This window comes from Poecile atricapillus, chromosome W (genome assembly GCF_030490865.1).
Source record: "Poecile atricapillus isolate bPoeAtr1 chromosome W, bPoeAtr1.hap1, whole genome shotgun sequence".
Taxonomy (NCBI): Eukaryota; Metazoa; Chordata; class Aves; order Passeriformes; family Paridae; genus Poecile; species Poecile atricapillus.
In genome coordinates, this window is record NC_081288.1 from 64,949,170 (window position 1) to 64,965,225 (window position 16,056).

General features: G+C 39.7%; 1 protein-coding gene across 4 annotated transcripts in view; it reads right to left on the bottom strand.

Annotated features, from left to right (window-relative positions):
* Positions 1–16,056, bottom strand: part of LOC131591460 (protein patched homolog 1-like) — a 213,093-nt gene that overhangs the window by 94,482 nt on the left and 102,555 nt on the right. For all 4 annotated transcript variants that reach the window (XM_058862187.1, XM_058862185.1, XM_058862186.1 and 1 more), the window contains 3 exons: positions 12,185–12,303; positions 9,897–10,296; positions 9,115–9,430 (listed from right to left, as the gene is read on the bottom strand). In XM_058862187.1, coding sequence (XP_058718170.1) covers positions 9,115–9,430; positions 9,897–10,296; positions 12,185–12,303 — 835 coding nt within the window. The remainder of the gene's footprint in view (positions 1–9,114; positions 9,431–9,896; positions 10,297–12,184; positions 12,304–16,056) is intronic.

The following is a 16,056-nucleotide window of genomic DNA, read 5'->3' on the forward strand; positions in this document are numbered from 1 at the left end:
TTAGTGTAATTCATTAACTTCAAGGAGAGAAGTGTCTGTGTTTTGTTGGCAGGTTCAAAAAGGTCACCTGTCCATCTGACTAGACTGTCTGCCTCTGAACACATGAGATCCAGTGAACAGAGAAGTCACCACACAGCCTTGGTACTTCAGACATGGATCAGAAGTAGACCTGTCAGGACACAGTTGTGTCTGAACACTACACAGACAGTTGCCAACAGAAATTTTATGTTATTATTATGATGTTGTGTCTCTACCAATTTTTCAGTTATCCTTTAAGATTTAGAAGGATGTGAAGAACAATTTGAACATCAAAGCCCTCAGTCACTGATCAGCTGCCAGCTGACATCACGGGACCAGTGAACGTTCCAGGACTGAATCGTGTTAAATCATAGTCTGTTTGTGAAGGAAATTCTGTAGAAGATCTAAGAAAAGTGTAGAGACTCCATCTAATTGTATATAAATCAAATTGTAGTTGTGTGTTTACCCTTTCAGCAAATTGCTTTCACGTTTAGACTACATATATACCAGAGCATGTGTGTTAAAAGTAGTTAGACAATAGTTTAAGATCAAGTGTTTAGCTTGTGTAGCAATTGTTATGTTAGTATAAAGTATAAGTATTCCCCCTTCAAGAGGTAGTGTAAGCATCTTTGAAAGTTCATTTAACGTTAAAGTTTTAGCTGTGAGTTTGCAAGTATGGTGTCATTTACATGGAACAAACTGCTTATAGTAATTGTGCTGTGTATAGTCCCAACCAACTGTCTGCTAACCAACATCCAAAAGTGACAGAACTTACGGGTCACTCTGGCACATTGAACTGGCCAAAGGTCAATGTGTCTGAGCCTAGCCACCCCTGGAGATCCTATTCGCACCTGTCTCATAGGAGTCCCTGAATGGGATCCTCAAGCATTTAAAGGTTTAGTTAGTAATGAGACTCGACTGAATCAATTGGCAATGTTGCAAGAGTGCAGTCGCACTGTTGGCTTCACATTAAGACAACTTGAAGCCTATTGGCAAGCAAAAATTACTAAATTTCTCAATGTTACCATACAGCCCTCAGAAGAATTTGACTTGTTAGGTTCCACCAATACCTCAGGTGGATGGATAATATTTGAACCCCCTGACAAAAAGTCATTCCAACAAAGTAATGCAGCACTGGGCTGCAGTCAGCCCTATAGCTGATCTTGTTACTACCATTGAAAGTAAAGCCTTTATTCATGGTGCAATCTCACAGGACAATTACCAAAGCAATTACTTAGTTCCATATTCCTAATCTGTAGAGATAGAGCATGGAATTAAATTCCTGCTAGTCCACATAGAAGACCCTGTTATTTTGGGAAACTTACTTTGTTCCACCCAAGCTTACATCAATTGCTAAATGTGGCTAACAAAATGAAAACCAGCAGACGGTCAAAGCGAAGCCTGAATGAATTAAGGCTTAGCAACTTTAAAAAGGCTCGCTTGTTAGACTAAGAAAGAATTGAACTTAACATCCACAATGTTAAGTGAACTTTCAGCCAATGTGAGTAGTGTACATCATGCAGTATTACAAAATCGAGCTGCAATTGATTTTTTGTTCTTAGCACAAGGACATGGTTGTGAGGAGTTTGAAGGCATGTGCTGCTTGAATCTTACTGATCATTCAGCTTCCATCCATAAGCAACTACAACAGCTACAGGATGGGTTACATGCCCTGAAAGAAGATAGTGACCCCATTAGAAGTTGGTTTGCCAGCTGGGGCATCACTGGATGGTTGAGGTCTCTTGTGCTAGAAGGGGGACCAACTTTACTTATAATGTTAATCGGGATGACAGTTTAAATTGTATGTTATCTTGTCTTCATAAAAGTATAGAAAGAGTCGCATCCAAAGCCTGGCTTGTGCAAAAAGAGAAAGGGGGAATTGTTGATATATTTTATATATTAGTAAAGGCCTGTCTGCACAAACCAGCCTTTGAAATAAGTCGTGATATTAAAGGCTAAAGTCCTTGAAACCTTCCTGCAGAAGAGAGAGTAAAGCAAAACAATATCCTTGTGTGTAGGAGAAAAAATGTAAACTGTGTGTGTTAGCCAATAGTAGCTTGCTTAGCCCGTGGACCCTGTAAAACCCTATAAAAGGTGTGCTAAAGATAGAAATAAATGGTGTTCACTTTTACTTCTGTGAAGGGTCATGAATAAGCTGGCAGTCTCTCAATACCTATGGAAAGGAATTCTAATCTATTTCTACAAGAAGTAAATGGAGAATCCTATGACCAGGACTAGAGGGGCCCTACCTCCAGCAAGATGGATGAGAGGGACAACTGGGTTTACTGTGTGGTGTGAATTCAATGGCCTGGCATGTCAGACCCACAGGAGTACAAGTCTCTAGTAGACACTGGTGCACAGTGTTCCTGAATGCTATCAAGGTATGTAGGGACAGAATCCATTTTTACTTCTGGAGTGACAGGGGGATCCAAACAGCTGACTGTATTAGCCTGTATTAGGCTGGATTAGCCTGACTGGGAATGAGTGGCAAAAGCACCCCATTGTGAGTGGTCAGAGGCTCTGTGCATCCTTGGCATAGACTACCTCAGGAGAGGGGATTTCAAGGACCCCAAAGGGTACCAGTGGGCTTTTGGTACAGCTGTCCTGGAGATGGAGGAAATTAAACAGTTGTCTACCTTGCCTTGTCTCTTGGAGGACCCTTCTATTTGTGGGGATGCTGAGGGTTGAAGAACAACAGGTGCCAATTGCTACCACAGCAGTGGCAATACCACACCAACCGAGACCCCCTGATTCTCATCCATGAAGTAATTTGTTGACTAGAGAGCCAAGGAGTGATCAGCAGGACCTGTTCACCCTTTAACAACCCCACATGGCCAGTGACAAAGTCTAACAGAGAATAGAGGCTGACAGGAGACTATCATGGCCTGAATGAAGTCATGCCACCTCTGAGTGCTGCTGTACAGGACATGGAACTTCAGTATGAACTGGAGTCAAAGGCAGCCAAATGGTGCCACAATTTATATTGCTGATGCATTTTTCTCAATCCCTCTGGCAGCAGAGTGCAGGCCACAGTTTGCTTTCACTTGGAGGAGTGTCTAGTATACCTGGAATCAACCGTTTCAGGGATGGAAACACAGCCCAACCATCTGCCATGGACTGATCAAAACTCAATTATTAAACTGTCAATCTCAACCCAAGAGTTTTCTCACTTTTACTCATCTGATTCTCTCTTCCATCCCACCAGGGGTGGTAGGAATGAATGGGTGTGGGGTGCTTATTTGGATGTGTGGTGCTTATTTTCCAGCTGGGGTTAAACCATGATAATTACTCTTTCATTTACATCCTCTTGAAAACAAAGCTGAAATGTCACCCTGACATAGATGGTACCAAAACAGGAGGGGCTGAGTTCAGCCCTGATTTAACCTCACTGGTTACCGTGGAGTTAAAACCAGGCAGAGATTTAGTCCATTACCCAGAAGAGAAATACACTCTCCATACTCCCTCCTGTCTCACCAAAAGCACATTAAACCACAGAAGGGGAAACACCCCACTGATTAACTGTCTGAGGGTACTGCAGAGCAGAGACAATAATTTCTATGATACAATCAGAAATTCTACTACAAGGGAAAAAAGGCCACCACACTCAAACTTTCAGCTTCAAACAGACACTCAGCTGCTTCTTGAGTACAGTGTTGAAACAAGGGGGCTTAAGAGTTAAAGCCTGGTTAAGTTAGCTGACAAGACATTAAGGAATGCTGAAAATTTACTATGTGCACAAGGACAGGAGGAGAGCAAGGCTGTACTGAGATAAGACAGGAGCCAGGGCTCGAAAGCAGGATGGGGGAACAAGGCTTTTACAAGGCTACTTGCAATAAGAGACATTCTCCAGACCCCTGACCCAGCAAGGACTAATCCTGCTGTCTGGAATGTGATCAAGGGACTAAGGCACATGCTCCAGAGACAAAGGTGAAAAGTTCAGATTCGAGGAAGAGTTTGAAAACCTTCATCAATTACCACCAACGACCCCGAATTGAGGAGATACAAGTGCAGACAAGCCTGAAGCTAATTACCATACGAAGCGAGGCCAGGTGCGGCTAGGGAATGAATATGTATTAGGCGTATTGTGTAATCCTAGACTGTAAAGAATAAAAGAGAGGTGATCCTTACTCTCGGTATGCCTTTGGAAACAATTCCGCACATGTCCGCCAGCTGAAATATATACCTGCTCTCCAACTTACAGGAGTTGTGGAGTCTTTTCGCATATCAATGCGAGTGCTCAATTTGTTCCATCTGTTCAAATTGTCTACCAAATACAAATCATAGGATCTGCTACTGGCACATGTAAAGATCACAGCCAACAGCTATTCACTCTCAACTGTTATTTTTCTCTTTGCCAGTTTTCAAAGGGGAGGGAATATCTCACAGCACTAGTTTAGATCAGATTTAGAACAAAAAGCCACAGCCCAGTACAAGGAAGTTCTGTGAGAACAGATCACAAACTTCATGTTCAAAGAAGGAAAGGAAAAGGCTGGGGATGGGGTGGTGGTGGAAATCACCAATCCACCTCACAGCTGCACTGAGTAGCTGTAATGAATATCACAATTACAGATAAGATAGGCTAGCCACAGCTGTAAGGAGATGAGTGGAAGAGAAAACACAACCTTAATGATACCACCTTAGGGCCCCAGTATTCATTCCCATTTATAAATTCTTTCCTCCTCACTTGTAAAACTGCTTCCCAGGTCATCCTACAAAATCATACCCACTTGTAAAGCTAACAAGTTGAGAACAAAAGGATGAAATAAGACTTCTAAACTTGCTATATGCAGCCCTTCAGCACCAGCCCAGAAAGAGGATGATTTAACAGTAGATATTCTGACATCCTTGAAAGGACTTCAAAGTCCCTGTGACAGGATGTTTCACCCCTGAGACTTATCTACTTCCTTCATGGCTAAGTCAGCAGAATGGTTTGTCTTGTGATGAATTATCTTGGCTGAAAACACCCTTAGCCAGCAATAAACATCCTGTCTTGAATGCATGGGAAAGGATAAGCAAAAATTCTGACAGACACAAGTAGTTTTACAAACTATAAAAGACCACTATGATTTTCAGAAAATCAGAAATCTCTTATGCACTCTGTGTGTGGAGAGTTCTCCTTGATGCTGAGATGTTGGTATCAAGATACTTCCCTAGGATTGAGAAGAATTAGGAGATTCTCTGCACACCACTATCATTCATTGGTAAGTGACATTGGCTCTTAATCCATACTATTTCTTTGCTAGCTGTAACATAGGTACCTTTATTATCATGCACTGTCTTGTGAACCTAGTAGTAGTGTCTTTTTGTTTATCCTGTGTAGTAAGTAAGCCTGTTAAAGTCTCATGTCTGTCTTTTCCTTGTATCTATTCAATAAATAATTCATGTTGTAATAGGCCTGATCAGTCATTATTAAGAACTTCCAAGCGAGAGTGGGTTTTGGGGTGCTGGCTGCCTCAATAAAGCTGTTGTCTATTGACAGAAACCTGGGCAGAGGCAGGGACCTGTCTAAGCTCTCCCCTCTCGTTTGTGAGAAATTGGCGCAGCGAGCAGGGGGGTCATGACAAACGATCTGGAAAAACAGACCACAGATTTAACAGATTGCTCATGGTGGCACAGTGATCATAACCCTTGGCTGGTAGATAACTGGTTTGAGTGGGAAAAAAATCAAGAGAAAATGAATGAACAGCTGGAATCACTGACAGATAAAAATGGAGAAAATGTAATTTCTCATGCACTTGCATTATGCTTAAAATCTGCTTGCCAGTGGCAGGAACAAAGGATAAAAGAATATGAGAAATTGAAATGAGCTAAAAGAATTCAAGGAAAAAACAAAACCCTTGGCATGTGAAGGATAAGAAGGTAATTGGGAGCAGTCAGCATGACCAAAGGGAAGTCATGCTTGATCAACGTGATAACCTTCTACAATGAAATTGCCAGCTTAGTAGACAAGGGGAGATATTGTCTACCTTGACTTGAGAAAGGCTTTTGACACTGTCCCGAAAGATCATCATAGAGGAGCTGATGAAGTATGGGCTGGATGAGTAGACAGTAAAGTGGATTGGAAACTGGCCAAATGGCTGGGCCCAGATGGTAGTGATCAGTGGCATGAAGTCTAGTTGGAGGCCAGTAACTAGCAGTGTACCCCCAGAGTAATTATTGAGTCCAGTCCTGTTCAACATCTTCATTAATGATCTGGAAGATGAGGCAGAGTGTACCTTCAGCAACTCTGCAGATTACACAAAACTGGGAGGACTGACTGACACGCCAGAGGGTTGTACTGCCATCCAGAGGGACCCGGACAGGCTGCAGAAATGGGCTGACAAGAACATCATGCAATTCAACAAGGAGAAGTACAAAGTCCTGCCCCTGGAAAGAAGCAACCCCATGCACCAGTACATGCTGTGGATCAACCTGCTGGAAAGGCCCTGGAGATCCTGGCAGACTCAAAGTTGAACATGAGCCAGCAGTGTGCCCTTGCAACAAAGATGGCTAATGATATTCTGGGCTGTATTAGACAAAGTATTGCCAGCAGGTTGAGGGAGGTAATCTTTCCCCTCGACTCAGCCCTGGTGAGGCCACACCTGGAATGCCTTGTACAGTTCTGGGCCCCCCAGTACAAGAAAGACATGGAGCTACTTGGAAAGAATCCAGCACAGGACCACAAAGGTGTTTAAGGGACTGGAGCACCTTACATATGAAGAAAGGCTGAGAAAGATTGGACTGTTTACCCTGGAGAAGACTCAGGAGGGAATCTCATCAATGCATATAAATACCTCAAGTGGGAATTAAAAAAACACAGTCAGGGTCTTTTCAGTGGTGTCCAGGGACAAGACCAGAGGCAATGGGCAAAAACTGAAATACAGGAGTGCCATCTGAACATAAGAAAACCCTTTTTCAATGTGAGAGTGACTTATCACTGGAACAGTTTGCCCAGGGAGGTTGTGGAGTCTCCCTCCTTGGAGATATTCAAAAGCCATTTGAACATAGTCCTGGGAAACTGGTTTGAAGTTGAGTACAGTGGTTGGACCAGATGACTTCCAGAGGTCATTTCCAATCTCAGTTATTCTGGAATTCTGTACAGTGCATAAATACAAATCCATCCTTGCTGAATACATCTCTAACTCCATATCAGCCTCTTAGAAAGTGGTTATATGAGAGCATTTGTGTTATCATAATCATGTAAAAGATCACTGGGAGTTAAGATGAGGCTGTTGAAGAATGTAGGAAAAAAGGAGAGACCTTCAAAGGACAGTTTAAGAAGAACAGACAAGTTCCTATGCTAGACAATATATGGAGGCAGAACTTTCAGACTAATATCAAACTCCTGACACAGAGCTAAGCAGACACAGTACCAAATATATGCATTTGCATGCAGCATTACCAATTTGTGGTTGCAAGTTAAATTTTACATTACTACAGTGTGTGTAAACTTAGCTATTACACTTCTTTTTTTCCCCTCCAGTGTATGCTACAGTTCTTACAAGTTTGATCATCACTCAAATCCAGCTCTCTTTTTATATCTTTATTTCTCATCTGTCTTAACCACTTTACACTTTGCATAATTTTATTACTGGCCTTGTACACTGATGAAATTGAAAGTTTGCAGAAAGAATACCAAGAAACCACTATCAGTTATGATTACTTCCTGAAGGATTTCAAAATTTCATTAATAAAAATTCCATATAATACTTTGAAATTAATAGCAGAGAAACAATATTTTATTATAAATTGTTCATACAAATGATTTTAAAAGGCTTTCAGTCTGTTTTAAAGATAGATGCAATTAATGAAATGTGTCTGGGCAGAAAGATAAAAGTAACTTGTGGACCCCTTTCTGCAAAGAAATTATACAAGCTAAGGCAATTGATTAAATGTTATATGGAAAAATATAAAATACTCAAAAAAATATGTTTGATGATGGAATGGGGGTGAGGAAGGAATTCCTAACTTGTGAACAGTGGGCAAGGCTGCCCTTTGCACAAACAAGACTAATTAGGAGCCATCAGGGAAGTTAAGCTACCATATTTACATTCAGTCACAAAAATAATGTTAACATTTCCAGTTAAAACTAATTATTAATGTTAGCTATATTCTGTTGCATTTTCAGATAATAGAAAATGTTAATATGATTTGATACTAGGAAGCAAAATACAAGTGAGCCTCTGAAAAAAGAGGTGCAATAAGCTAAAGGCACTCCAAATACTAGCAGTTATGTGCATGTTTTCTAAGAATCGTAGCTGCATTGGCCATCTGTAAACAGTAAAGTTCCAAATTTACAGTCTCAGTAGGTCAGCACACTTTATTTTTCTGTTTGCAAAAGCTTCTTTAGGATTCTTCCAACACAGAGGTAGGACAGAAGTGTTTCCATTCAGGATGTGTTTGCTCACAAGAAAGTATTGTTACATTTTCTGAGATGTAACATTACTATATATTGTAAATACAAGAAAATTATTTGCCTCAACACAAATACTTATATCATGCCTTTATAAGCCCACTTTAATACAATTATCATCATACTACCTGTAACACTCCCGTCTCAGTTACAGTTCAGCACAGAAAAAGTAGCACCATAGAAAAAGTGAGGATACTTGATTGGAAGTCTAGAATGTTTAGTAATCTCCCAATCCAATCAAAGGCCTAAACCCCACTGAACTTTCTTTATGCCAGCAGTCCCAGCTGAAGCTAACAGGATCACTCATGCTGAAAGTTAAGCCTGTGCCAAAATACATTGCTAGACCAGGACTTTTCATTTACTGTTCTCAAAACACTCAGCAAACATTTATCTTCCCTAGAAACTGGCCCATATTTAGCCATTAATTATAAAGCAGAACTCCTCATTAGCCATTTAGAAATTAATGATGTGAGATGACCTCTCATGGATATAATCTTTTAAAGCTCCAAAACTGCTTTATTGGGGAGTAACCTTAGCCACAAAGAATTTAAGTGTTGGAGAAACAGTGAATCAACTTCTGAGTTCAGATCAGAACCTCAGCATACTTTAAAGCATGTGACTGTATTGGAAGAGAAGGTCATTACTACAGTGAATAATTGCTTGCTACTGTAGAATTTAAAAGTTCATGCAATTCTCTCTCTTACCTTGCAGCCAGTCTCGAAAGTAGTGCAACCACATTTTGGGAAGCTGCTTATCCTCTTCCAACAAAATGTATGTCACATTACTGAAACTTTTGTGAAGTTCATAAAGTAAGTGCTGGACATAGGGACTAGGATAGTCTGCTTTCTGTGTCACTATATAAATGTTGTAAAATGAGAAATACTTGAACTGTGCTGTAATAAAGTCATATTCCTGGGTTTCTCGTGGTACAATGTCTGTGAGATTCAGTCCATCTCTAGCTTGGGTAGTTCCATATAGGCTGAGCCCAAGTAAACCCAGAAAAAGAAAAATAACCACAATCTGCAACAGAAAATGGAAATGTCTTTGGTTTTATGTTCCTAAATAAATTAATAACTCATAATAGCACACAGAAACATATTCTAAATTAATGCCCATTACTATATTTTTAAGCTTTTATATATTTATGCACACATACACTACAAGGCCAAACTAATTTGTGTTTTAGTGAACAGGAAATTTATATGGTGATGAAGTTAAAAAGTAGATTGGCTTTCACTGTTCATGAGCTTAGGTTACCAAAAGTCACCAAAACCCTTATTAACAACTTACATTTGAAGAGTATGTCATTATAGCACTACCAAGATAAAACTTTTAAAATGTGAAATTAAGTGTAAAAATATTAAGAATTGTAATTTCAAATTAGTTCCATTAATTGCTGATATTTAATACTATTGTCAGGATAATTTTCCTACTGGGCAAGGCAGAAGTCTATTTTTGAAAAACAGGCAAATAGTTTTGTGATTACCTTAGCTTTTGGGTTTAGCAGGAATGGAGCATAATGCTTTTCTGAAAAAGATGAGAGTGTCCATTTCATACAGGGTGGCTCAAGGCAATTCATACTGGAGTCTGAGAACTGGGAAAGCAAATCTCTTGTTGAGTTTGTGCTTTCTGGGCTCTGCCAGCTGATATTATCTTGCATCACTGTCACTGGCTGCACAGATATTTCTGAGCAAGGGTCTGCTGTGGTGTAGTACACCTGTGCATGAGGATCATATTCTGTGTGTAACTGCACTGTAGACTGCATGGTAATCTGAGTTTCATGTACAAAATTGTGACGGCTGTATGGGGATGTACTGTAGTAAGTATTATCACTATTTTCCACATATGCTTGAGGCTCAATCTGAATCACTTTAGTGGCACACGGACTGCAAAAGAAGAGAAAAACATTGTTCACATTTTGATAGGCATTCATTTTAATCAGGCTAGATAGGATAATCTGCTTCCATCAAAGACTGCTTCCACTACAGTTAAATTGTTTATGTTAATTAAGTATAATGTTTTGATGAGGATTTACTTCTGCACTTTTAGAAAGTATTTCCTAGACATGGTTTGAGGTGTGGGTCTCTGAGCCTGTTTCTGCATGTTTCTTGAGCCCAAGAAAGAAGGAGCCAGCATGTCTGAAGACACTGGCATCTACTTACATCACTCTATTAATTACACATACTAATCAGGTCAATAACCACATAGTTGCACACAGTCTGAAAGCATGATATATGTGTGTGAATTACATGACCATGTGGAAAATTAAACTATTTAGAAGATGAAAATATAAATGTGTGACATGCTGAGTTCTTCTGTTGAGAACTATTAAAGTAACTCTAAAATACTATTTGGACCTTCTGAATAAGATCTCAGACTTTTGTGAGGCAGGTTGAAATCACCTGCCATACACTGACTGTGTATTTTAAAACTGATGTAAACATATATGAGGATTAATTGCCAGAAAGGACAGGCAACATGAAGATACAAAATTACAGAAGCATTTTTGGAAGCATTTATTATAGTCAATACCTAGTTTATAAGAAAAAAGTCATAAGCAAGCTTCCTTCTGTAAATAAAATCAAATTTCTGATATAAAACAGTATCAGAGATTTTTCACCAAGTGGAAAAATCCTACAAAAAGGAAGAAAATATTGCCTACCTAAACAAACAAGCTCTTATTAACTGAATTTCTTCATATGTACATGGGATCAAATTTTCATTCTCATTTGGTACAACTTTACATGTAGGAATAAATGGAAGGCCTGACAGACCTGTGCTTCTGAGAATCGGGAACCCCAAATTCAAGCACATTAGATCATCCAGTGAAACTGTGGCTGAATCAGAAACAGAAAGAGGGAGTCCTGGCTTCTGATCAACTCCCTGTTCTAATAACTACCTCAAAAGCAAATTTAGGAAAGCACTTTCTCTCCCTGACATCAAAGTTAAAAAGGTCAGACTGTCTACTCCCACGTGGGTGTGAAAGGCTAAGAGGACACAAAGGCGTTTCTCTACATACTGATTATGACATGCATGTGAGAGTACATGTAGAGAAATGCAGGTTATCCTCTTCATTGCAGGCAAAAGTAAAAACTAATGTAGAAAATATGCTTTATCTCTAAGCGGTGGTTCCACTGATGGCAGTAGCTTCCTCCTAGCCTACCCACAACCTCAGAACTGGATGTACATTCGGTAACAGTGTGCATACTACCATTCTAAATTACTATTGGAGCCATAACAGAAAGATTATCAATCATTATCTTGCTATAGTACTGATCATTCTGAATTCTTCATAGTCCTATGAAGTAGGCTAAACAGAAGTAATTTTATAGTTTTTACATTATTTTTATGTATTTAATTTTCAAGGCACAAAAAGCAAAAGAATTAGCACAGAGTGATTAAGTAAGGCTTCTGAGTAGCCCAAGTTATTTACAGTCTTCCATAAGAGACTGGAATTAAGTCTTCCAAGGTTTACCAATACCAGCAATACCCCATAAAATTTAAAAAATACAGCTATTACTAAAGCATGGCTCTTTTACATGGTTCCAGAAAGTTGTCCTCCAATGGCTAAAATGGATGTAGGTATGAATAAAGGAAAAAGTGTGAGTGAGTGTAGCAATGTAATTCAGCAATAAAAACCATGGCAATAACATACTGACTCTGCTGTTGTCCTGCTGCAATGAAGAACTCCCACTCCTGACAAGGGACAGTAGTGCTGTGGTAAACACGAAAAGGATGCACCTCATATACTGTAATCCTATCACACATACTCACCTTGTAAAACAGCAGAATATATCTAGTCTCCTGTCTTCCCGACGATAAAGGTCCATGCTCAGGATAGCAGGAAAAATCAGCAAAACCATAGCAAAGTTGAATACCACCACAACTGCTGCCTAGAGATCAATCACAAGAGAAGTAAAGTAATTACTAAGCTTCATTTAGGGCAATGGCTTTATAAAGCATAAAAATGCCTTTAAATTTTCACCCATCTACCCATTTTTCATGTTTACTCATCAGATACTTTATAGCTTCTCCCTGAGGGAACTGGGAGGTATATTTTACATTCCAGTTTCATTATGGTAAGCCTACTATAGTTCATTAATTTTATTTTAATAATAATTTCCTAAGATTTTAATATCTCTATATCTAGAAATGTGGTGGCACCAATAGTTTTAAAGCGGAAAAAACAGAGTTGTCAATAAATTACACTTTTATATGACATTCTGCCCTATTTAGAGTCTCACAGTACAAAAAGATGGAAGCAAAAGCATATCTGGAACTAGGACTGAAGTTCTCACATTTAAGGGATCTGAAGTAATTTAAGTACCTCAATAACATTAAAGCATATCATTAAATCAGTAATGAAATAATGGTTTAATTAAATTTTAATGAAACTGCTCTATTTAGTAAACCACTATGCATTTGATGTACTTAAAGTCTAGCAAAAATAATAATTTTAAAAAATTGTGATTATCCGTTGAACTGTCCTGCTTGTATTTAACTTGATTTAATGAGCCAGTCTACCAAAATGAGTCTTATATTGTAACAAGAATAGTCAATTTGGAAAGTGATCATTATTTAAAGAAAAACAACCTCTCCTTCAAACCATAACTCTTTCCTACACAGAGATTCCCAGAGAACATATAATCATGTGGTGCAGCATCTATCATTATTCTTAATGGTATTGATTTGCAATAAAACATAGCTGATCACTAGCCGTACAAGGGGAAAACTTGGGCACAGATGGGTTTGGAAGATAGCAGTAGAACAGTACATAAAGACAAGCCATTGAGGGTTGTTTTCCTCACAAGAAAATGGAAGAAAATAGTAGAGCCATCAAGAGAAAGAAAAGAAAAAGAAACCCTTATATTTTACTCATTATATAATCAGTAGGCATCTCTATATTAGCACAGTTTCAGGATGAAGAAAGCATATAAATTATCAAGTGCCTCCACCTGCAAACTTCTGAAGTAAACAATGCTTGGGTTCAAATACTCAAAAAAAGGACTAAAATTTGATTACACAAATGAAGCGCCTGACCTGATGTAAATGAGCCCTCCTTTTTCCAACACAGATCAATGGCTGCTTTTGATGTTGAAAATCAGTCCTTAAAATTGTCAACTCAAAAGATGACACATCCAAAGTTCATCTTTTAAAAATGTTCAACTTATGTGTCCTTAGATAATGCAATTTTTCATTTTACTGTCTCTTATTTGTTAAAATCTGTGGTGGGTTGACCCTGGCTGGATGCCAGGCACCCCCCAAAGCTGCTCTATCACTCCCCTCCTCAACTGGACTGGGGAGAGAAAATATAAAAAAAGGCTCCTGGGTTGAGATAAGGACAGAGAGAGATGACTCACCGATTATCACAATCATCAAAACATACTTGACTTGGGGAAATTAATTTATCACTGATCAAATCAGAGTATGATAATGAGAAATAAAACTAAATCTTTAAATGCCTTCCCCCCCCAATCCCTCCCTTCTTCCTGGGCTTAATTTTATTCCTGAATTCTCTACCTCCCCTGGCTTCAGTGGCACAAAGGGACAGGGAATGGGAGTTGTGGTCAGCTCATCACACCTTGTCTCTGCCGCTCCCTCCTCAGGAGGAATACTCCTCACATGCTTCCCCTGCTCCAGTATGAGGTCCCTTCCCATGTGAGACAGTTCACCACAAACTTCTCAAATGTGAATGTTTCCCATGGGTTACAGTTCTTCACATACAGCTCCAGCATGGGCCTCTTCCAAAGAGTCACAAGTCCTGCCAGCAAATCTGCTCCAGCATGGGCTCCTCTCTCCATGGATCTGCAGGTCATTCCAGGAGCCTGCTCCAGCATGTGCTTCCCACAGGGTCACAGCCTCCTTCAGACATCCACCTGCTCCAGCGTGGAGTCCTTCATGGGCTGCAGGGGCACAACTGCCTCACCATGGTCCTCACCACAGGCTGCAGGGGAATCTCAGCTCTGGCACCTGGAGCATCTCCTCCTCCTCCTTCTCCACTGACCTTGGTGTCTGCAGAACTGTTTCTCTCACATATATTCTCACTTGTCTATTCTCTGGCTGCGGTTGCTCCTGTGCAATAACTTTTCCCCTTTTTAAATATGTTATCACAGAGATGTTACCATCATCATTGATTGGCCCAGCCTTGGGCAGTGGCAGTTCTGTCCTGGAGCCAGGTGTCATTGGCTGTATCAGACATAGGGGAAGCTTCCAGCAGCTTCTCAAATAAGCCAGCCGTGTAGCCTCCCTGCTACTAAAACCTTGCCACACAAACCCAATGCAAAATCATAGTAACCTACTGAATTATTTTTAGGGTTTTGAAGCTGTAAAGTAAAATCAGAAGATTAGTTCTTGCTTTTACTTTTCTGAGAATGTCACAATCAGTTATGCATGTAAACATTTTATAGTTATTTCAATCATAAATATATTTTATATGTATATTACACAAAAGTGGTTTTTACTGATGTTTCATTTTTGTTATCTCTAGCCTGTTTAAAGTAAGATTTTGGTCCTGCTGATTGGCTGCAGACATAACTACTAAATTTGTAGAATTACAGAATTGTTAAGTTTGTAAAAGACCTTTACGATGATCAAGTCCAATCATCAACCTAGCATCACCACCATGTTCACCATTAAAACATATCCTCAAATAGTTTATCTATTGTTTAAAACCTAAGTAGCATTTCATTATTACTTTAATCTTTGAGAGGAAAGATCCCATGACCATTTAATGATTTATGAATTTTGACACAGAAAGGTATGTAAGGTCATAGACAAGACTTTAAAATTAATTGATTTCATTCTGATCCTCACTAGAATAGACTGAATCTTTCAGGAAAACAAACAGCTGCTGTTTTGCAAAGTGTGGAATAAGTAAAAAATTTTCTTAACAAAGGATGTTCTTTGATGTTTGATCTTTGTATACTTTTGTCTTAGTTTAGGACAATATACAGGGTGGAGACTCTAAAATGAGTTACCTACCTTATTAGTTTTAACAAGTCCCCTTTCACCAATAAGGAGAGATGAATGTGAGAAGATATAAGTGAAAAAACAACAATTTACTAAAAAGAAAAACAGCAACAACCAAGATAACAGCAATAACCGCTAGATACAAAGGTGCCGTGGTCTCCCTGGGAACAAAGAAAACAAGATGGTGGATAAGCCCCTCCTCCCAAGATGGCAGCCACCATAGCAGCCAGCATGGACCAGAGGACAAAGACAAGATGATGGAGAAGCCTCTGTCTCCACCTTCCCCCTGGAACAAAAAAAAAATCGAGAAAGCAGGGGATTATGAAGCAATTCTGGTGGCAGATGGGGGGATGCTGGTGTTGCCTGGGGTAGCTCCGGACTTGCGGTGTCAGTTTTCCTCCTTCTTTGCAACAGCAGTGGTGTATGTGTGAGGTCAGTACTGCCACTTTGCTGCCTCTTCCTGCCAACTGCTGGACTTGGTGTCAGCACCACCATCTCAGGTCACTGCCCCATTGCAGGGCAGAAGTAGGGGTAAATAGTCTGTCTCATTGGGCACTGAAAAACAATGGCCCCAACCCCACCAGTCCAAGCTACAGTTCCAGAGTTGTCATTTCAATGCCACACCTTGTCCTGAAGAACCATCCTAGAAGACTCAGAAAAAGTACTCGCAGGTCATG